The 22,938-nt window shown below is 40.1% G+C and overlaps 1 protein-coding gene across 2 annotated transcripts; it reads left to right on the top strand.

Annotated features, from left to right (window-relative positions):
* The first annotated feature begins 3,024 nt into the window (after window positions 1–3,024).
* On the top strand, window positions 3,025–13,011 carry LOC142181194 (uncharacterized). 2 transcript variants are annotated; one of them, XM_075253805.1, is made up of 2 exons: window positions 3,025–3,673; window positions 6,674–8,667. In XM_075253805.1, the coding sequence occupies exon 2, from the start codon at window positions 7,048–7,050 to the stop codon at window positions 8,140–8,142; it is 1,095 nt and encodes a 364-aa protein (XP_075109906.1). In that variant the 5' UTR covers window positions 3,025–3,673; window positions 6,674–7,047; the 3' UTR covers window positions 8,143–8,667. The 2 variants fall into 2 exon arrangements, 1 of the variants encoding a protein (XP_075109906.1); XR_012709649.1 differs by lacking the exon at window positions 6,674–8,667 and adding an exon at window positions 11,716–13,011 and having other exon boundaries at window positions 3,033–3,673.
* Window positions 13,012–22,938: the final 9,927 nt, after the last annotated feature.

Here is a 22,938-nt window from a genome sequence, read left to right on the forward strand (position 1 = left end):
TGTTATGCGTGTTACATTGTGTCTAATGAATAGTCAGCTTTCCCTTTATATAATATGGGAGTTTTATCTCAAATACAACTCAAAAAAAGGTAAAAAAATTTCTTTTCATAATTACTGATCTACCGCTGATACGGGCCAAAAATCACGTTGTGATATCCGGTTGGGCGCGGATATCATAGTTGTATGTTAATCGCATGCAGTCGTTTGACAATGTTTCCCGAGGTCTCATTGATGGAATCCGGTCCGGGGTCACAATTTGGATTGCTCCGTGGGGCAGGTGTTTAGTTCGATCTTTGATACGGGCGGCTCCCCGCTTCAATCTAGATTACATGCAGTTATGTCCTCTTTTCGTTCACCCACCGGGAATCGAGGTGCTTATTACCTCTAGTTTTTCCCGTGTATAAATAGTCCCCTCATTTCACAGAGGGTAGGTTTACCGAAATGATGAGAAAGGATAGATGTTTTCCGGTTCCTTCTTTCGTACATTATAACAGAAATGACAAAGAAGCCAAAATGCCTCGTTAATCGCGTCGTTATGACTTTGGGCATGTGTCAAGCATCAGCTAGTTTCCTCCGAATGCGAAGCGACGCGAGTTTTTTCTATAAAAGCTCCCATCCTTTGTTCTTTTCCTATTTTCCGACCAAGCTTCTACCTTCGATATTTCATGTTATAACCAGCTTTCTTCAAACTTTCACATCTTCATCCCTATTCTTCAAATTTTGATAATAATTTCCAAGTTTTTTTATCAAGATTTTTCTTAAACCATTACATTCAGCTCTTTATCTATTCTTTTTTCTGCAAATTCTCAAACCTTTCTAGATAAAAATTGCAAAAACATCTAAATCAGTTCCTCAACCAACTGCTTTTCATCCTAATCGACTACAGATATCGAGGCAGTCATTGCCGAAATAGTTTCCCTCGAGACGACTGCTCCTGAAGTGGCTGTCGACAAACCGGCCCCCGAGCCTCCCTTGAAATTTTTTATTCTCGGGGGCTGCTCAACTGCAGATGACTTTAAGGTCGAGAAACCTCATGCAAACTGGACGGGGGTGAAGGAGCTTCAAGGTACATATGCTTCGTGACCAAAGACGTCCTTCCATAGTCCGAAGGGACTACAATTGGGAAGGTAAGGATGTAGTAGTTCCTAAGCACGAGGACACCATTACTACCCACGTGGAGGGTACTTAAGAGTTTACACTTACCCATTCACATTAGGCTTGGTGGACCAAATTGTTTTGGATTTTTGCAAGAGGTGCGAAGTGTGCCTCGGGCCAATCCATCTGACTCTATGGTGGAACATGATCCTCCTTCGTTACTTCGTGAACAAGACCGAATCTTGTCAGTTCACAATAGATCATCTGCTTCGTTTATACAGTCACCGAATTTTCTGCGGGCGACTGATAAAGCTTAGTTGCCGAGCCAGCAAGGCCCCCTTTTTGAGCATTAATGATGACCGTAGTTGGCAAGGACTCTTCATTCGGGTGAAGACCGAAGACATGATCCCTCCCGATTTCATTCCATTCCCTGAGAAATGGAATGCATCTCGTAAGTACAGACTCTCGTTAAGCGTTAACTTTTTATTCATTTACTTTTTTCGCATTTGCCCTTGTGGTTGTACAGTCGTTGCCCGAGTTCCAAATATTATCCCCCAATTTATGGAATGGATCGAGGGTATCTGTGCATAGATGACATATTCCGAGCGTGCATGGCGCAAGCTTTCAAAGGGATGATGGGAGGCCCGTTCTTATGGTAAGGTCTTTCCCCGTACGGTTTATGCCTTTTAACTTACATCATACTAACTTTTCTTTCCTCTTTTTCTTTTGTAGGTTTGCCTAAGACCACCGAAATTAGGCATTTGGATGAGGATGAGGATGGGGATGGGGATGTATCCTTGTCCATTGATCCCTCTGTCATGGGACAGCCCGGGGCTACCACGGGGAAAACGAAGAAGAAGAAAAGGAAGGCTTCAGGATCCTTCAGCTTAGAGATGAAGCCAAAGAAAAGATTGGCTCGTAAGCCAAAGAAGAGCTCGGGCTCCCGAGCACCTAACTCGAACTCGCTTCTTCGGCTCAAGGATGAGTCCGAAGAAGATGATATTTTTGTGGCCCACGGGTCGACCCCTCCATGGGAGCAGGTAGAAGTCGAGGGGGCAATTCGAGAGGCCGATCTCCCTCAGACTCGGGAGATTGATGTGGAGACAGGGCTCATTCCCCTCGAGACACCAGCTTTGCCCCAAAAGAAGCCCCGGGTAATAGAAATTTTAGGGACGCCCTCCTACCCCGAGTCTATGCTTGAGGAGGCCCAAGTAGGAAAGGAGAGGTCCAATGAAGGGGGCCATGGCGCGGACGATCCCCTTTATTCCTTTTTTGATGATGTGGACTTGTCCTCTATGAAAAATATTTCCGGGCTAGGTGACCTGTGTAAGCACGTGATTTTTACCCTACATGAAGATAACTCCTAAAAATAAGTCAAAATAATTTTTATTGATTTTTTTAGGAAATTTTCCTTTTGTAATCTCATTTCATACATTTTAATATTTTAAAATCACAATAATAAAATACAAAAATACGCATTTGCTTTTAGGATCTAGTTTCATATTTTAGGATTAATTAATGGTTAATTTGTTTTAGAACAAAATAGGAAGAAAAAACAAAAATAGTACCTTTTACATTTTTAGTTTAAATTTGTATCAGTTTACATTTTTATTAGGAAATCTAATTTTTAGTGTTAATTTGGGTTTTGGTTTTTAATTTAGCATTTAAGAAAATTAGAAAATAAAGTACAAAATAACTAAATAAAATACAAAATGAGGAAGATAAAAAGAAATTGGGAGTAAAAAAAAATGGGAAGAACCTTCCCCAAAATATTTTCCCCCCAAATCATCTCCCCCCCCCCCCCAAAATATTTCCCCACCTAAAACCTTCCCCCCAAAATATTACCTCACATAACACCTTCTCCCCAAATAAAATTCCCCCACATAACACCCCATTCCACACACTCTATAAAATCATTCTCTACTCAATGAAAAGAAAAGGAGGAAAAAAAAGAACAAAAAGGGCTGCGCATAAGAAAATAACGAGGAGAAGGAACGAAAAAAAGAAAAAGCTAAAAAAAGGGTCTGACAATGGCAGACTACCAAAAATCATATGAGACCCCACCCTGAAATCCCGTCTCCTTCGACTCCCTTCCCCACCGGACTGCTTCGCCTTCAACAAAGAACGACCACCCTTTCCCCTTTGAATTTCGTTTTCTTCAGGATCTCCTCTTCCATATCATTCGTCTTCTTTGACAGACATAGAGAACGAGCCACCCTTTAAACCCAGAAAAATAACTCCAAAGAGCAGCACAGTCAGTCACAAAAATTACTAAAAATCCGTCCGAAAATCCCAAAAATAAAACCTCAAAACAGCCCTGTTCACAGCGAAAATTAGAGGCAGAACCATCCACAAAACAGCCCCGAAATTGCTCCGAATTAACACAGAAAAACAGTAGCTATTTTCTAGCATGAACCCAGTTGAAACCACCCTTGATCCACTTGAAAACAGCTTTCTTTTCCACATAGTGCAACAATGCTTTTTCAAGTTGAGGGAGTAGAGGTTGCCGCCACTGATTTCCGGTTGTAGTCATCGTTCTTGTTTTGATTATTGAGCTGCAGAAAATCTGAAATAGAAGGTCCATATTTATTCCTCCCTTCTTTTCTTTATCAAGTTGTATGTTCGTATTTGTTTACTTTGTTTATCAGCCACGTGAATCTTCTATTCTTGATATGATGATTGTGATTGCTTTCTTGCATTTTATTATTAACTTAGTACCATAAATCAGTAGATTTAGTCCAATAAATTTATGTAGAAAGTATTTGCTTCATGTGGTGCGATGCAATTTTGTTGAATTCGCATGAATTGGATATCGTGGAAATGACTAGTGCTTAACTAATGAGGATTTGGACTTAATTGAAAAGAGAACGTTTTAGTATGGAATTATGGATTTTGAGTTGTAAAATTGGGCCAAGGTTTTGGAAATAGTTGGATCATATTTTCCTGTTAGTATGTTTAGGTTACTCTTATTTTGAATTAGTAGCTTCTCTCAATTTTCCTACTTTATTAGTTATAAACTTGATCTCATATTAATTCCTTAATTGATAGTAATGGTCAGTAGACGATAATAAATGGACAGCGGGATCTTAATCATTAATTTGGAATTTGTCCTTTCCCATACACCATAAGTCATTCAATCCCTCCAAAATACTTTAATTCATCCATAAATTGTAGTTCATAATAATCTTAAAGTAGTTTAGAAAAATAATACAATGTGTAGTTGCTTTAGGCGCACTAATTAAAATTACCTTCCTAAACTCGGGTGCGCATTGATGCGACCCAAATCTAAATATCGACGAAGTCGAAATGGGTTGACAATCACGGGTGCATCGATTGCGACGTGGTTCGAAACGCGTTTTCACGACGTCGCAATTCTTTTGAAATAAATAATAATAAAAAGTGGTTTACAAATAAAAGGTACATAAGCTAGCATGTATTAAGATCAGATAAAATTAAATACAACAGTTAAGCGACCGTGCTAGAACCACGGAACTCGGGAATGCCTTACACCTTCTCCCGGGTTAACAGAATTCCTTACTCGGATTTCTGGTTCGCAGACTATTAACAGAGTCATATGTTTCCTCGGTTCGGGATACAATCGGTGACTTGGGACACCATTAATCTCTCAAGTGGCGACTCTGAAATAATTAATAATTGAATCCCATTCCGATTGTCCTTTAAATGGAAAAACTCCTTTACGCCCTTGCTGGAGTAATGAAAAGGAGGTGTGACAGCTCTGGCGACTCTGCTAGGGAGATAACCCAGAATCTCTGGTTCAGGGTTCAGAATTCGCGCTTAGATAAATTGTTGTATTTGATTGTATATGATTTTCCTACATGTTTTGTGCTGAATGTGCTAAATATTACCGCTTTGATATTATCTGAACTGTATATAAACTGTGCCGACACCCTTCTCTCTTCACCTCCGGGGATGTGCTTACTGGTTGAGACTCTCTATTCTGTTAGTGTCATACCTTGAAATAAGAAAGAGGCAGGACAAGTTACGAAGTCGGATGGCCTTTTGGTTCCCGGTAAGTTGCCTCCTCCTCGACTCGAGTTGTCTGCTCGAGTACACAGTCTAGAACACCGACCCAGGTTTTGAACATAGAATAACGTGACTTCATGCCGGATCCCTAGAAGGAACGCTTATTTGCATCCCATTGCATTTGACTTAGGGGACTCAACACAGGGGTTGGGTCCGTCTAGGACTAGCAACCTGAGATGAAAAGACCATCCTGATACATCCTACTTGCTCTGTAGATATATTTGTTTCGAATTTGCATGTTGACCGGTTTCTGAATCTCGGGAATGATGGAAAATTGAGAAAAAAAAAGAGAAAAGAGAAAAAAAGAAATATCAGTTAGGGAGTTAATTGATTATTTTAGAAATAAAAATCAATGACCAATTACTGGCGAAACTCTGCCGAAATTTTGAGGAAATAAAAAAAAGGAAAATGTTTTATTTTGTTTTACTAAAAAAAAAGCAAAGAAAAATAGAAAAAAAGAGTCTTTTAATTTTGGAAAGTTTGTTGTTGAAAAAGAAAAGGATAAAAAGATTCATTGTTTTAGTTTGAAAAACATAAGTTGTTTCATTATTTGTTGAAAAAGGAAGGGAAAAAGAGTCTTTTATTTTTAGTTTGGAGAAATAGGTTGTTTTATTGTCTGTGGAAAATGAAAAAGAAAAAAAAGTCTGTTATTTTTAGCTTGGAAAAATAGGCTGTTTTATTTGTTGAAAAGAAAAAGAAAAAAAAGAGTCTTGTTTCTAAAAATAGTTTTTATTCGCTTATGAAATGCCAAAAATAAAAATGAAAAAGAGTCATGTTTTAAAATAGTTCGGTTAATTTGCCCGAACTACGCATGGTTTGATTCTCACAGGGCGTGAGATACGTAGGCAACACTCATCGGGTCCAACCTCCCCTTTGCAAAAATAACCAAAAAATATCAAAATTTTAATTGTTGTCATAAATAAACCAGGTGATGTCGTTTTTGTCAAAAATATCCAAATGTTCCCAAAGGGGCGCCGGAAGGTTGACTTTGCATAAACAACCACATTTGGTCGTATTTTGATTTTTGACCCTCACAGCCTTAAAATCTTTGCCCCCGAAGTGCAGGAAGGCCGTATTTGCAATACCGGGTCATTTATTTTAATTTTGAAAAAACAAGAAAAGTGTCAGTGGTCAAGTGAATACCGTTCGGATTTTTGGGTCAAAGTTGGCATATAGGGGAAGGAATCTGTCATTTTGTTTTTGTGTTTGTATTTCTTTTGATTAGAGTATATGGGTCGTTTGATTTTCGAGTCTGTATTGCATCGTTAAGTTGGTCAGTTTTGTCGTTATTATAAAAATGGAAAATTCCAAAAAAAATATTTTTTATTGTCGTTTACCTTTTATTTGCAAGAACTACGCACGGTCTGATTCATGAGGGGTCATGATACGTAGGAAATCTCCATAAGATTCGACCGCAACCAAAAAAAATGAATGAAAAATGGAAAAGAAGAATTGAATAAAAAATGGAAAAGATGTTGTTAATAATGAGGACCGACTCAATCCATTCTAACATGTTTTGTTTTGAATTGTGAAGAAAGTTGAGGTGGTTGGTTTGTGGTAAGCTGGAAACACAAGATCTGAGGAAAAATGATAACTGACATCGAAGCTGTTACGAGTGCTCAAGAGACTCAGGGTCAGAGGGTTCAACAAGGGTCTACTGTGGTTGAGGAAAATAGAACACTGAAACAACAAATGACCAAAATGCGCCAAGCCTAGGCCAATGGCCAAGGACAGCCTTGTCACGAGTCACAATTTGCTACACAACAAGAACAGTACCAGTCTCCCGAGTACCACTCGTACTCGTTTGAGCTTCCTGTAAACATCGAGAAGCCTTCCCGAAAGAGAGTACAGGAAGAAATAACCCAAAGAGTAAAAAAATTAGAACAACGGTTGAAAAACACGCAAGCAATGGCAGGTCAAAAGAGCGTTGCCTTCAGAGATCTATGCATGTTCCCCGATGTCCACTTGTCGCCTGGTTTCAAGGTTCCAAAATTTGAAAAGTACAATGGACATGGAGACCCCATAGCCCACCTGAAAAGGTATTGCAACCAATTGAGAGGTGTGGGAAGAAATGAGGAATTGCTTATAGCTTATTTTGGGGAAAGCCTCACGGGAGTAGCATCTGAATGGTTTTTGGATCGGGACACATCTTGCTGGTACGTCTGGGATGACATGGCACGAGCCTTTGTCAAACAGTTTCAATACAACATCGACATCGCCCCAGACCGCATTTCCCTTTCTAACCTAAAAAAGAAACCAACTGAAAGTTTCAGGGAATATGCCATCAAATGGAGAGAGCAGGCAGCTAGAGCTAAGCCGCCCATGGATGACCACGAGTTAATCACTGTCTTTCTACAGGCTCAAGAGCCAGATTATTTTCAATACATGACGTCCGCAGTGGGTAAATCCTTCCCGGAAGCAATCAAAATAGTAGAAATGGTGGAGAACGGTCTTAAGACATGCAGAATTATAAGTCAAACAGCTCTCAAAGCTGCAGCTCAAGCTGTCCAAATTGAATCTGGTAACACGAATGAGAGAGATGAAGAAATCATGGTGATATCAGGGTTGAGAAGAGGTTCTAGGAGAACATCTCGAAGGTATGTGCAGCCTCATCAGGTTTTTCATGACCCCCCTAAGCATTACTATCCACCTCCGAACCCCCAATACTCTGTTGATCCATCCCAGTATGTTGCCCAGCCACCAAATCACCTAAGAAAGCGAGCACGAGTATCACAAAATCTCTACCAGCCTCCGCAAAATTTTCGATTACCTTGTAACCCACATCCAAGCCAGTGGTATAGAAGGGAGCAAAAGTTGAAAGATAGTTTTACACCAATAGGAGAGTCCTATGCAAGCTTATTTGAGAAGTTAAAACAGCATGACATGATTGCACTCATTCCTCCAAATCAGGTGGACCGACGTGCGAAAAGCTTTGACTCATCTAAAAGGTGTGAATATCACTCCAATGCTCTGGGCACAATGTGGAAAATTGTCGGGATTTGAAAAGAGAAATAGAAAGGATGATCCAGAAAAATTTGATTCAAGACAGTGGCACCCAGAATATCACGCTGCATCCCTTACATGAGGAGGCACACTTGGTAGGGATGATGCCCGGTGACATGGGGTATGAGAATACTCTTGGGAACTTGTTGACTGAAGTTGAAAATACTAAAACAGATAGTGGTCATGGCAATATGGATGCGAAGCTTAGTGGCTAAGATGTCGTGCTTGTAATGGGAAAGACGCTCCATTCCTAAGTCAGCCGGGGAGGAGCTTTGGGGGTCCATTTTGCTGTCATTTCGGTTGTCAGGGTTATTTGCAGGGTTGTAATCCGGATATTATCTTGTGATCAAACCCTCTTATCCTTTCATTTTTTTTCTAGCTTGTTTAGTCGTAGTGGTTCGTTTAGTGTTTTCCATGGGTGTTTCAGGTTCATTCTAGGGTTGTACTCCAGTTTGTTTGCTTTTTTTGTTATTCGAGTTATTTCATCGTTGTCTAAAGCAAATTCCGGTCTTTTGTTACTTCCAATCATTGTTCTTCGTTTAGTTCTTTTCTATCGTTTTGTTTTGCCTTTTGCCGGTTCTAGTGACATGACATGCACACATAATTCTCAGTCTGAACTTCAAGAGTTGCGAAGCAATGAGACCATTTTGAAAACAATAGGGGCACCTGAGGAAATAAGAACGGATTTGGACGTTTTGAGATTGTTTGACGCCCGAACCATGTGAAACTGGGGCAGATATAATATAAAGAAACCCTAAAAGCAAGTTAGCCAAATCGACAGGGGGCCGGTCATGGTAATAAGAGTAAGAGTGTTGCCCAATGGTGCATTATATTTGACAGATGTAGTAGGAAAATGTGTGAAAATGGCTATCAACTCTGAGGCGGTCAGGATATACTATGTGTAAATTCTGTGCATTAATCGTATTGGTTTGCCTTTGGCATGTCTTGAGGATTGAAATGACGAAGGCGTTTTGTTCTGCTATCCAAACACTTTTTTCCATTGTCACCCCTTTTGAGCTGTGGTTATTTTCTTTCGTACCCCTCTTTCGAAATCAACGACACAATTAAGAAACGCAAGTGCCGCAAATAAGCAAATGAAAAGGAAAAAAAAAGAAAGGAAGGAAAGAGAAAAAGAAAAGAAAATAAAGAAAAGAAAGAAAAGAAAGGAAAATGAAAGAAAATAAGAAAAGAAGAACAGAAAAGAAAAGAAGAGAAAGAAAAATCACAAAAAAAAAGTAATTTCTATGTCGTGAACTACGTTTGACTTGATCCCGAAAGGGTACGTAGGTAGCCTCTCTGAGGTTCAATCATACCAAAACAAAAATCCAAAAGTCCCCAAGCAAGAAACTGGGGTAGAAATTGTGGTTGTTGTGAGAAGTTGGATTCCGAAAGTTGTAATTTTAACCCATTTTGAAATTGTTTTGAGCCTTTTATACCCTTTCTTTCTAACCCATCCAAAAGCCTACATTACGGTACAAAGAAAGACCTTCTGATCAGTCGTTGAGAAATGCTAAGTCAAGCAGGTAAGGTAATTCCAGTCAGGGGCAACACTCCGGTCCAAACAAGGAAAATGAAAATGAGAGAATCTTATTGATGAAAATCCTCATGGGTATCGCAAGGTGATGAAAGCTGAGAGAAATGAAAAATGAGAGAGTCTTATTGGTAAAAACCTTCACGGGCACCTTGAGGCGACAGTAAGTTGAGAGAAAGAACGAAATGAGAGAGGTTTGATGGTGAAAACCCTCTGGGGAACTACAAGCCGAATAAGGAATGCGAACCAAATTGGACAAGCGGAGCAATGAAGCCCAGTTTCACGGCAAAAAGGAACAAGAGATGAACATCAGATTTGCTTAACATAATAGGTCGCAGGTGCATGTCAAGGTCATTAGAGTCGGTATCCACATCCGATAGGTTTCTACTGTGTAGTTTTCTTGTTAGGAATCATCTCTTTCTATTGTCCTTTACTCTGTTCCTTTTGTTTTGTTTATTTCCCCTTTTTGAGTCTTTTGGTCGTAACAAGTGAGGAATGACTTCAAAATTTTCCACCAGCTTTCTAATTGCACAAAATGGGGTCACAAGTCAGGAAAAAAATAACAAGAGCACTGAGCTGGTAATAATCAACATACTTTGGGATCCTTATGAAACACAAAGTTTGGTAGATGTAGGTTCAGGAATAATGCAACAGAAAGGGGGTATTGGGATTGAACGGGGAAAAAGGGTATTTCAGTGACACAGATGACGGGGAAAGTGGTTAATTAGTAAATATACAAGACCTTCAAGAAGAATCAGTTGTCACAGAAAACATATGGGGTGAGATAAGAAGACTAGAAGTAATAATTGAGAGATAGTCGTCAAGAAGGGCGGAAGTTATCAGCCAAGTTTCAAACATGGTCGGACAACGCAAAGCATGGAAAGGAGAAAAGGAAAGCCATCCCAGCGGTAGTACCACAACCAACCACTGCACTTTTAAACTGACAGAATTTTCTTTGATTTGAAATAGGAGCATGGACATGATATTGATGGCAGAAAGATATGTTACAGGAGGATTATCAAACTGGGGCAGAAAATTTTCTGTCGTGATGAAAGTTTTTTCGGGTACCCATCTGAAGAACATGAAGGTCAATACAAGTGTTTTTTTTTTAAAAAAAAAGAGAAAAAGAGAGGGAAGTAGTTTTCAGGAAAGAAACACCAGTTCTAAGAAAAGTAATTTTTGGAGGAATGAAACACTAGTTTTTAGGGAAGTGGTTTTTTTGAAGGAGGACAACATCAGTTTTTAGGAAAGTAATTCTGAAGGAAAATAATTCAAGTTAGTGGGTAGATAAAACAAATTTTGAAGGAAAATGGTTAAAAGAAATCTTAGTCTGTTGAATTTTTCACCTAAGATAAAGAAATCTTAGTCTGTTGAATCTTTCACCTAAGATAAAGAAATCTTAGTCTGTTTCACCTAAGATAAAAATCTTAGTCTGATGAATCTTTCACCTAAGATAAAGGCAGAAGTTGGAAAAACGAAAGGAAGACATAATTTAAAGAAGGGGAAGGCAGAAGTCGAAAAACAATGAAGGCATAATTTGGGAACAAGAAAGGAAGGCAGAATTTGAAAAGAATGGAAGTTGGAATTTGGAAAATTAAGAAAGTCGGGATCACACAAAAATGGACTTAGTCTGATGAATTATCTCCTAGAGTCACAATCTTAGTCTGTTGAATCTTTCTCCTAAGATGAAAATCTTAGTCTGATGAATTTTTCACCTAAGATAAAGATAAAAATCTTAGTTTGTCGAATCTTTCTCCTAAGATGGAAATCTTAGTCTGATGAATTTTTCACCTAAGATAAAGACAAATCTTAGTCAGTCGATTTTTCACCTAAGATAAAGATAAAAATCTTAGTCTGATGAATTTTTCACCTAAGATAAATTTTAAATTTTAAGATACATTTTAGTCTTTAAATTTTTAAAAGTTGCATTTCAGTCTTATCACAATTCAAGTTTTAGTTCTTATTAGTATGTGGTAACAAACAACCAGTTTTCCAAACTGGGGTAGAAAGTTTTCTTTATTTTGTCTATTTTGTGAAGTCAGGAGCTCGCCTGGATAATAGAGGAATACATTCAATTTCAAATTCAGCAATAAGGAGCCTGCCTGAAGAACAGAGGTGATACAATTCAAATTTTAGTTTTCAATCAATTTTTTGTCTTCTTGAAGTCAGGAGCCCGCCTGAAGAACATAGGCATACAATTCAAGTTTCGGAGGTCTGGAGCCCGCCTGTATAACAGAGGTATTTCAAGTCAAGTTTTAATCAAATTCTTATTAATATCCAGTAACATGTACCTAGTTTCCAAACTGGGGCAGAAAGCTTTCTTTGTTTTGTCTATTTTTATGAAGTCAGGAGCCCGCCTGAAGAACAGAGGAATACATTCAAGTTCAAATACATTCAAGTTTAGCAGTTTGAAGAAGGGAAAATATCTCAGTTTACAATTCAAAACGGCAACAATGGATTTCACCTGGGGAGCAAGGGAAGACAACTCATGTTTCAAGGAAAATTAGTGTCGACGGAAGACAACTCAAGTTTCAAGGGAAAATGGTTCAAGGTGCCGAGCAGGTTTGACCTCGAGGCACACGATTCGAGATGGTAGAAAGAATGAGTCTCAATCCAAAACAAAGGAAAGAAGAAAAGAACAAAAAAAAAGTGAGCTCCAAAGTTCAGAAGCAGGAAAAGATGTGAACTGCTCAAGACGTGGTTGAAGTCATGAGCACTACATATCCGATCTTGACCCAGAAGAAGATTGAACCAACACCTGCGGCCAACAAGAATCAAGATTCAGATCAGGGTCCGCATGAAGCACTAACCAAGACTCAAGATTAAGCTTCAGAAGACTCATAGATAGGAATCTTGTAACTCGTAGCTGATAGGCTTAGTTAGTCTTTTTCAATTTTGACTTTGATGTAATAACGGGACAGTGGACCGGAGCCTCGGACGGAACTTCGACACTCAACCTCGGTACTCCATCACCTCGTTCACTTCTGAACTACACCTGACCTGATTCCTTTATAGCCAAGGATATGTAGGTAACCTTTGAAGCAAGGTTCGGTCAGACAGTTTTTCAAAAATTGCTTCTCATGGAGTTTCAAATGGGCAAAAATCCCTCACAGTGTTTACTTTATCTTTGCCCGAAAACTCTTCGTGTTTTCGAGCAAAGAGGGGCAGCTGTAAGCACGTGATTTTTACCTTACATGAAGATAACTCCTAAAAATAAGTCAAAATAATTTTTATTGTTTTTTTTGGAATTTTTCCTTTTGTAGTCTCATTTCATACATTTTAATATTTTAAAATCACAATAATAAAATACAAAAATACGCGTTTGCTTTTAGGATCTAGTTTCATATTTTAGAATTAATTAAGGGTTAATTTGTTTTAGAACAAAAAAGGAAGAAAAAACAAAAATAGTACCTTTTGCATTTTTAGTTTAAATTTGTATCAGTTTACATTTTTATTAGGAAATCTAATTTTTAGTGTTAATTTGGGTTTTGGTTTTTAATTTAGCATTTAACAAAATTAGAAAATAAAGTACAAAATAACTAAATAAAATACAAAATGAGGAAGATAAAAAGAAATTGGGAGTAAAAAAAAATGGGAAGAATCTTCCCCATAATATTTTCCCCCCAAATCATTTCTCCCCACCTAAGACCTCCCCCCCAAAATATTTCCCAACCTAAAACCTTCCCACAAAATATTACCTCACATAACACCTTCTCCCCAAATAAAACTCCCCCGCATAACACCCCATTCCACACACTCTATAAAACCATTCTCTACCCAATGAAAAGAAAAGGAGGAAAAAAAAGAACAAAAAGGGTTGCGCATAAGAAAATAATGAGGAGAAGGAACGAAAAAAAGAAAAAGCTAAAAAAAGGGTCTGACAATGGCAGACTACCAAAAATCATATGAGACCCCACCCTGAAATCCCGTCTCCTTCGACTCCCTTCCCCACCGGACTGCTTCGCCTTCAACAAAGAACGACCACCCTTTCCCCTTTGAATTTCATTTTCTTCAGGATCTCCTCTTTCCTGTCATTCGTCTTCTTTCACAGACATAGAGAACGAGCCACCCTTTAAACCCAGAAAAATAGCTCCAAAGAGCAGCACAGTCAGTCACAAAAATTACTAAAAATCAGTCTGAAAATCCCAAAAATAAAACCTCAAAACAGCCCTGTTCACAGCGAAAATCAGAGACCGAACCATCCACACAACAGCCCCGAAATTGCTCCGAATTAACACAGAAAAATAGTAGCTATTTTCTAGCCCGAACCCAGTTAAAACCACCCTTGATCCACTTGAAAACAACTTTCTTTTCCACATAGTGCAACAATGCTTTTTCAAGTCGAGGGAGTAGAGGTGGCCGCCACTGGTTTCTGGTTGTAGTCATCATTCTTGTTTTGATTATTGAGCTGTAGAAAATCTGAAATAGAAGGTCCATATTTTATTCTTCCCTTCTTTTCTTTATCATGTTGTATGTTCGTATTTGTTTACTTTGTTTATCAGCCACGTGAATCTTCTATTCTTGATATGATGATTGTGATTGCTTTCTTGCATTTTATTATTAACTTAGTACCATAAATTAGTAGATTTAGTCCAATAGATTTATGTAGAAAGTATTTGCTTCATGTGGTGCGATGCAATTTTGTTGAATTCGCATAAATTGGATATCGTGGAAATCACTAGTGCTTAACTAATGAGGATTTGGACTTAATTGAAAAGAGAACGTTTTAGTATGGAATTATGGATTTTGAGTTGTAAAATTGGGCCAAGGCTTTGGAAATAGTTGGATCATATTTTACTGTTAGTATGTTTAGGTTACTCTTATTTTGAATTAGTAGCTTCTCTCATTTTTCCTACTTTATTAGTGATAAACTTGATCTCATATTAATTCCTTAATTGATAGTAATGGTCAGTAGACGATAATAAATGGACAGCGGGATCTTAATCATTAATTTGGAATTTGTCCTTTCCCATACACCATAAGTCATTCAATCCCTCCAAAATACTTTAATTCATCCATAAATTGTAGTTCATAATAATCTCAAAGTAGTTTAGAAAAATAATACAATGCGTAGTTGCTTTAGGCGCACTAATTAAAATTACCTTCCTAAACTCGGGTGCGCATTGATGCGACCCTAATCTAAATCTCAACGAAGTCGAAATGGGTTGACAATCACGGGTGCATCGATTGCGACGTGGTTCGAAACGCGTTTTCACGACGTCGCAATTCTTTTGAAATAAATAATAATAATAAGTGGTTTACAAATAAAAGGCACAGAAGCTAGCATGTATTAAGATCAGATAAAATTAAATACAACAGTTAAGCGACCGTGCTAGAACCACGAAACTAGGAAATGCCTAACACCTTCTCCCGGGTTAACAGAATTCCTTACTCGGATTTCTGTTTCACAGACTATTAATAGAGTCATATGTTTCCTCGGTTCGGGATACAACCGGTGACTTGGGAAACCATTAATCTCTCAAGTGGCGACTCTGAAATAATTAATTATTGAATCCCGTTCCGATTGTCCTTTAAATGGAAAAACTCATTTACGCCCTTGCGGGAGTAATGAAAAGGAGGTGTGACAACCTGGATGTTCTGCAAAAGGTTGCATCCTCGGAGGCTGGCGGGCTGAGTTCAATCCTGAAATCGATCAATCAATTCCCTGCCTCGAGTGCGGACCCCGATTGCAAGAGATAAGTTATTTTTACCGTCCCGGAGGATGCCCGAGTTCTATTTGCTCCCGTGGGAGTAGCAAGCTTTTTTTATGCTTGGTGAACGAGGAAGACCAGGAAAAGATGAACGAGGTGAATGTGTCGTGCCTTTTCAATAAGGCTCAGCAGGGGCTGAATCGGGTAAGGCATCATTACACCTTTTTAATTTTTATTTAAGTTTTGGTGTCCTCACGTCTTTCATTATTTAGCAGGTCTTGGTACTTCATCACGAGAGCTTCCTCTAGTACTGGGCCGAGGTCAATCAGCTTGAGCTGGAGCTGGATAGGGCTCGGAAAGAAGCATCGGTCCTAAGGCGGGAGCACGCTGACTTGGTCAAAAAGGTAAAGGTCTTCGAAGTTAGAAATGAGGAACTAGTCGTAGTGGCTAACAACCAAACCTCACAGATCCAACAAAAGATCGACCAGATCGACCAACTTCAAAGAAGATGGACAAGATCCAAGTCATGGAATGGGTGGAAGAACAAGATGGATCTGCTGGCCTCAGATAAGGAAACCGCCCAGGCAATGCTTTCTTTTATAGAAGTTCAGCTTTGGGTGGCGAAGGAGTAAGCTGATAAATGGGCTCAACTAAATGAAGATCTCCGAGCATAACTAACTTGACCACTGCAGAACGGTATGCCCTTGGAAAAGAGCTCGAGGTGACAAGGTCCCAGCCGGAGACAACCTCTGCCGATGCCGAGGAGATGGTGGCCCAATACAAGGCCGATGTTGAGGCAGCCGAGGCACGCCTGAAGACCAATGCCGAATATGTGAGACGGTTGTCTTGAAGGGAGACCCTCAAAGAGATCCATGATCGAGGTTTCAACCTGTCTGCCGAGGTCGAGGAGGCATAAAGACTTGATGTCGAGGCCAAGAAACTAGCCAAACCCGAAGGTGAAGAGGGCTCCGAAAACTCCGAAGGCCCTGATGGTTCTGGTGACAAATCAGGCTCTGGTGTAGATCAGGCGTGAATGCCTTAGGATTTTTTTAGTTTTTGTTTACATATTTTTGTTCATTTTGAGGCCGTTTTTGTTGGGCTTATGTAAAGATATTCCGGAATTTATAAAATTTCCCCCTTTGGCAATCTCAACTTTTTAGCATATTTTCATAATTTCTATTCTTGCAAATATTTCAAGTGCCATAGCATAAAATCTAATATAGTAATAAGTCGATTTTTTTGGTGGTTCAAATAGAACCTAACCTTGATGCAATTTTTTATTTGCTCGAAACTTTGAAAACTAAGCGACTGAAAGTTTTCCAAGAATTCTTAAGTGTTCTTAGACGATGCTTTTGCAGAGGGTAACCTTTTGGCAGGTTTTGAATTTTTATTGAAGGCCTTATGTTTTGATTACAGATTTCGGACGTCTCTAATCCATTTTTACCATGGTCGTAGCCTTTTGGTTTTAGGCACTACCTAATAGGTTATGTGCCTCCAGTATTTGATAGCTCAAGATGCCCGAACTTATTTCGGATGATAGTCCTCGGATGGGGATAACCCTTGGGCTCGATAGTCCACTATTAGGGATATCCCTTTGGCTCAGGTAGGGGTAGTCCTTGGGCTCGATAGTCCCCGAATAGGGATGTCCCTTAGGCTCGATGCTTTGAAAGAAAAAACTATGTAATAGCAAGGTAGGAAATTTCTTTCATTTCTGTGTGTAAAGTACATGATCGAAAGCGAGTAAAAGCTTGTATTATGGATGCGGTGGCCTATGCAGGCACGATTCTTTTGACTGTTTGGCCCTTACGATAAATCCTAACCACCGGGCCTAAGCTTGTTCAAGTACAAAGTTCCCTTCTATCCTTGCTAAGAAGTCTAACCCGAGGATGATGTCCCCCAGTATTCGAGGTCGATCTTGAGAGGGCTTAGATACTGTTGATGCAATCATTGAATCTGATAAAACCGGTCTTTTATTCTAAGTTATCCCGATCCATTGTTGCCTCATTAAAAACCTTGACGGAAAACCCATTTGGGACAAAACCGGTCCAAGGGAAAAATAATGCAACGCTGCTTTAGACCTAATATTCATACTTTCCCTTGGTCATTGCCTGCAAGCTTTAATCCAATTCTTAATATTATAAAAAGGTCAATGAAAACGTACCTTAGCAATAGTACCGCCTTAAGTGCAACACGTTTGAGTTGTTTGGTAGTTGTACACCATTTTCTGCTTCGAGTTTGTACCGAGCCCTTGCTGGTAATTTTTATGACTCGATGTGATCCTTCCTAATTCGGCCCCAGATTTCCCTCATTCCAGTTACGGGTATGCAACGTTACTTTCCATAGCACCAAGTACCCGATTGTGAAGTGTCGGATGTTGGATCTTCAGTTGTAATATATTTTTATCCGCTACTTCTAGGAGGCCAGCCGGACTAGGGTAGCCTCTTGCCTTTCATCTAACAGTTCTAGGCTCGTACTCATGGCATCACCATTTGATTATTCAATCTCATATTAGAACCTGAGGCTTGGTTCCCCCACTTCGACTGATATCAATGCTACAGCACCGTAGAGTAACGAAATTAGGGAGCTCCTGTGCTAGATTTCAAAGTTGTCCGATGCCCACAAGACTTCAGGCAGAATTTCCTTCCACTTTCCTTTGGCATCGGTCAACCTTTTATTTCAAATTTTGGAGTATGGTCTTGGTTGTAGACTCTGCTTGTCCATTCCCGCTAGGGTGATAAGGGATGGATAAAATCTTTTTGAACTTGTGGTCTTAAAAAACTTGCTTACCTTGCTACTGATGAATTGCTTCCTATTATCACACATGATCTAGGCCGGTAACCCGAACCGGCATATAATGTGGTCCCAAATAAAATCAATGACTTCTTTTTCTCGGACTTTCTCGAACATTTGAGCTTCGACCCATTTAAAAAAATAGTTAGTCATAAACAATATGAATTGAGCTTTACCAGGTGCCCATGGCAGGGGGATGACGATGTCCATTCCCCACTTTCATGAATGGCCATGGGGACAAGACCGAATGCAGCAATTCTCCGGGTTGATAGATCATTTGTGCTTGTCTCTGGCAGCTATCGCATCTTCGTACAAAGTCGTTTGCATCTTTCTCCATATCGATCCAATAGTAGTGGGTCCTGATTATCTTCCAAACCAAAGATTCTGCCCCCGAGTGGTTTTCGTAGGTGCCCTCGTAAACTTCTCTCGAGATGTATTCGGTGTCTCCCGGCCTAAGCATGTGGCGAGCGGGGCATCGAATGTTTTTCTGTACAAAGTACCTTCGGACAGGCTAAACTTGGCCACCTTCACGCGTAGAGATCTCGATTCTTTAGGGTCCGAGGGTAACTTCCCAGACTTCGTGTAGTTTATGTACATGTTTCTCCAATCCCAAGTTAAACTTATTGAATTTGTTTTGGCGTGGCCTTCTTCCACTACCAATTTCATGAGCTGCACGATCATTCGTAAGTTGAAGTCGTCATCATCAACCGATGACCCCATGTTAGCCAGACCATCGGCCCCACTATTTTGATCTCGAGGCACGTGCCAAAGTATCCATTCCTTGAATTTATGTAGCGCCACATGCAATTTGTCTAAATACCTTCGCATTCATTCCCCTTTTACTTCGAACATCCCATTAACTTGATTTACCACAAGGAGGGAATTGCATTTAGCTTTGACCACCTTAACCCCATGTCTTTTAGCCAATTTGAGACTTGCAATCATGGACTCATAGTCGGCCTCATTGTTAGTCAATTTCAGAGTTCGAATAGATTGCCTGACTACGTTGCCCATAGGCGGCTTCAACACGATGACAAGTCTGGACCCCTTTGCGTCTGAGGCACCATTTGTAAAGAGGGTCCATATTCCCAAGGATGTGCCCGAGGTTAATAACAATTCCTTTTCGACTTCAGGTATTAAGGCCGACATAAAGTCGCCCACAAAGTCTGCCAAAACTTGTGATTTAATGGGGGTTCGGGGTCAATATTTGATATTGTACCTACTAATTTCTTCGGCCCATTTAGCCAACCAGCCTGAGAACTCGTGTTATGCATTATGTCCCTTAATGGGTAAGAAGATACGACGCATATGGGGTGATAATGAAAGTACAGTTTCAGCTTTTTGGAGGCGCTTAGCAAAGTGAGCGCCAATTTCTCTAGGTGAGGATTCCTTATTTCGGCCTCGCCTAGAGTTCTACTAACAAAATAAACAGAAAATTGCATACCTTCCTTTTCCCGTACTAGGACCCCACTTACTGCCACTTTGAATACTGCCAAATAAAGGTACAATAGTCCATCCGCCTTCGGAGTATGGAGTAGGGGTGGATTCGAAAGGTACCATTTGAGTTCTCCCAAGGATTGCTTGCACTCTAGGGTCCAAGAGAAGTTATTCTTCTTCTTCAATAGTGAGAAGAATAAATGGGTCTTGTCCGAGGACCTCAATATTAACCGGCCCAGGACGGCTATATGCCCGGCTAGCCTCTGAACGACCTTAACACTGTCCACTACGGTTATGTCTTCTATGGCTTTTATTTTATCGGGGTTAATCTCAACCCATTTGGTTGGACACTATGAATCCAAGGAACTTTCCATATCCGACCCTGAATGCGCACTTCTTGGGGTTCAACTTCATATTGTATTTCTTCAATATGTCGAAGGATTACTGCAAATATTTAAAATGGTCCTCTGCTTGCAGGGACTTAACTAACACGTCATCAATATAAACTTCCATTAATTTTCCTATTTGCTCTTCGAACATCCGATTTACTAGGCATTGATAAAGGGCATCAGCGTTCTTTAGGCCGAACAACATTACTTTGTAACAGTAGGTGCATAACTTAGTGATAAGGGAGGTCTTTTCTCGCCCAGGTCCATCTGGATTTAGTTGTATCATGAATAGGCGTTGAGAAAACTGGGTGTCTTGTGACCATGGCATCGACCATGCGATCGATGTTAGGCAACGGGAAAGAGTCTTTGGGTCATGCTTTGTTCAAGTCTTTATAATCTACACACATTCTTAATTTATTTCCCTTTTAGGCACTACCACTATGTTATCTTATCAGTTCAGGTATTTAACATCCCGAATGGAACCTATTTTAAGGAGTTTAGACACCTCATCTTTGATGAAGGCGTGCTTGACTTTGGATTGGGGCCTCCATTTCTATTTAACCGGGAGGAACTTCGGATCCAAACTCAGCTTGTGAGTGGTTATCTCCGGCGGGATCCCTGTCATATCAACATGGGACCAGGAAAAAACGAGATATGTTAGTTTTAAGAAAACTAATGTGTTCTTTTCTGAGCTCGGGGGTCAACCCCGTGCCCATGTAGACCTTTCGATCCGATAGGTGTTCGGTCAATGTAACCTGCTCTAGCTCTTCGATTGTAGATTTGGCGGCATCGGTATAGTCAGGAGCTATGAATGATATAGGAACTCCGTAATCATCTTCTTTATCAACTTCTTGTCCCTTCGATCCGATCGGGACCTGCACCGACGATCATCGACTGCGAACATTTCCTTAGCGGCCGGTTGTTCTCCATACATTATATTGATTCCCCCGGTGTAGGGAATTTTAATACCTGGTGCAGGGTCGAAGGTATTGCCTTCATGCTGTGAACCCACGACCTTCCGAATAGAGCATTATATCTCATATCCCCTTCGATCACGTAGAATTTCATTTCCTAAGAGGTTTTGGCAGTGTTCACCGGTAGGGTTATCTCCCTTTTAGTAGTTTCGCATACCATGTTGAACCCGTTCAACACCTGAACATCTTGCACTATATGATCATAAAGACATAATAGTTCTACGACCCTCGATCTGATGATGTTGGCCGAGCTACCTGGATCAATCAACACACGCTTAACTTGAAATTTATTTATAAGTATGGATATTACGAGTGCATCATTGTGCGGTTGTACAAATCAACATCTTCATTGTTGAACGAAATGGTTCCTTCAGAGACGTAATCTCAGGTTCGTTTTTAGCTTGTGATAGACACCTTAGTGCGCTTTAGTATGGGCCCTTGAGGACATCGACCCCTCCAACGATCATGTTGATGACTTGATGTGGTTCCTCCTATTTGGTTTGCTTGTTAGAGGCCATGTTCCTGAAGTGATTTTTGGCTCGATCACTCAGAAATTCCCAGAGCTTCCCGTTATTGAATAATCGTGCCACTTCTTCTCTTAACTATTGGAAAATCTCGATTCTATGGCCATGAGAGCCATGATACTTACACATTAGGTTAGGGTCCTTTTGGGTAGGGTCGGACTGTAACGGTCGAGGTCACTTGGTGTCTTTGATGTGCCCGATGACGGATACGATGCTGGCAGCATCAATGCTAAAATTATATTCCGAAAACTTTGGTGCACCCTAGCCATGAGTGGTCTGTCGAAATTGTTTTTACTCATAAGTACCTTGCTTCTATGACCTCGATCATTTCTCGTTTCATTCCTCCCCGTTACCCCTTCAATATTCGTTATATGGTTGATAATAATCTCTGTTCGATCTTGGTTCATCATCGATACTATGTTAGATCTATTATTGACACTGATGGGATAAACGGACCTAGAGGGGCCCCAAGTTGATCGTCCTCGACTCTGATTTTTGACTGGTAAATGTTATGGACATCGGCCCAAGTTACCGTCGGGTATTCTATCAGATTCTGCTTCAACTGATACGAAGCTAAGAATCTTCGGGGGTTGAGTCCTTGAGTAAACGCCTGAACAGCCCAATCATCCGCAAACGGAGGCAAATCCATCCATTTCATTTGGAATCTCAACACTAATTCCCTAAACATCCTATTATCTCTTTGTTTTACCTTGAATAGATCTGATTTCTAGTTTTGACCTTGATAGATCCAACATATGCTTTTAAAAGGGAATCTACAAGAATAGCAAACGAATCAATAGAATTTGGGGTAAATTATGATACCATATCATTGCTCCCTTTGACAGGGTTTCTCCGAACTTTTTCTGCAAGACCGACTCGATTTCGTCATCTTCTAAGTCATTTCCCTTGAAGAAAATTAGATACATGGTACCGTTATACTTCGGAATACCGAGCATACGAAACTTCTTCGAGATTGGCTTTGGAGTCGCGCTTGGAGGGAAGGTTTTTGGAAAAATTTCTTGGAGTCCAGGCCCTTCAATATCGGGGGCGCTTCTTGGATTTGATCAACTCTCGAGTTGTAGGTCTCCAATTTTTTGTTGTTGACCTCAATTTTCTTCTCCCCCGATTCCACCCGCTTTGTCAAATCCTCAAGCATATTAATTATTTCAGGGTTGGTCCCGATCTCAGCTTCACCCTGCCTTTCCGTGACTTGCTCATTCTTTCGCGTGTTTTCCCGGGATTGTTCGGGCTTAATGCTGCTGGGATCGCAACTTTGATTCTATAGTTGTGCTATCGCCGCCTGTTGGGCTTGCAACATTTCGAATATTACACTCATATTGATCACGTCGCCCTGACCTTCGTGTCACACCCCAAACCTAGGGGCAAGATCGGCACCCAATGCCTCACCTATCCTTGCATACCACTTGCGACTAAGAGATTTGAATATGTAATGTCATACTTTGGCCATTGGCCACATTACAAGATAATGTGCAATGCGAC

This window comes from Nicotiana tabacum, chromosome 5 (assembly GCF_000715075.1).
Source record: "Nicotiana tabacum cultivar K326 chromosome 5, ASM71507v2, whole genome shotgun sequence".
NCBI lineage: Eukaryota > Viridiplantae > Streptophyta > Magnoliopsida > Solanales > Solanaceae > Nicotiana > Nicotiana tabacum.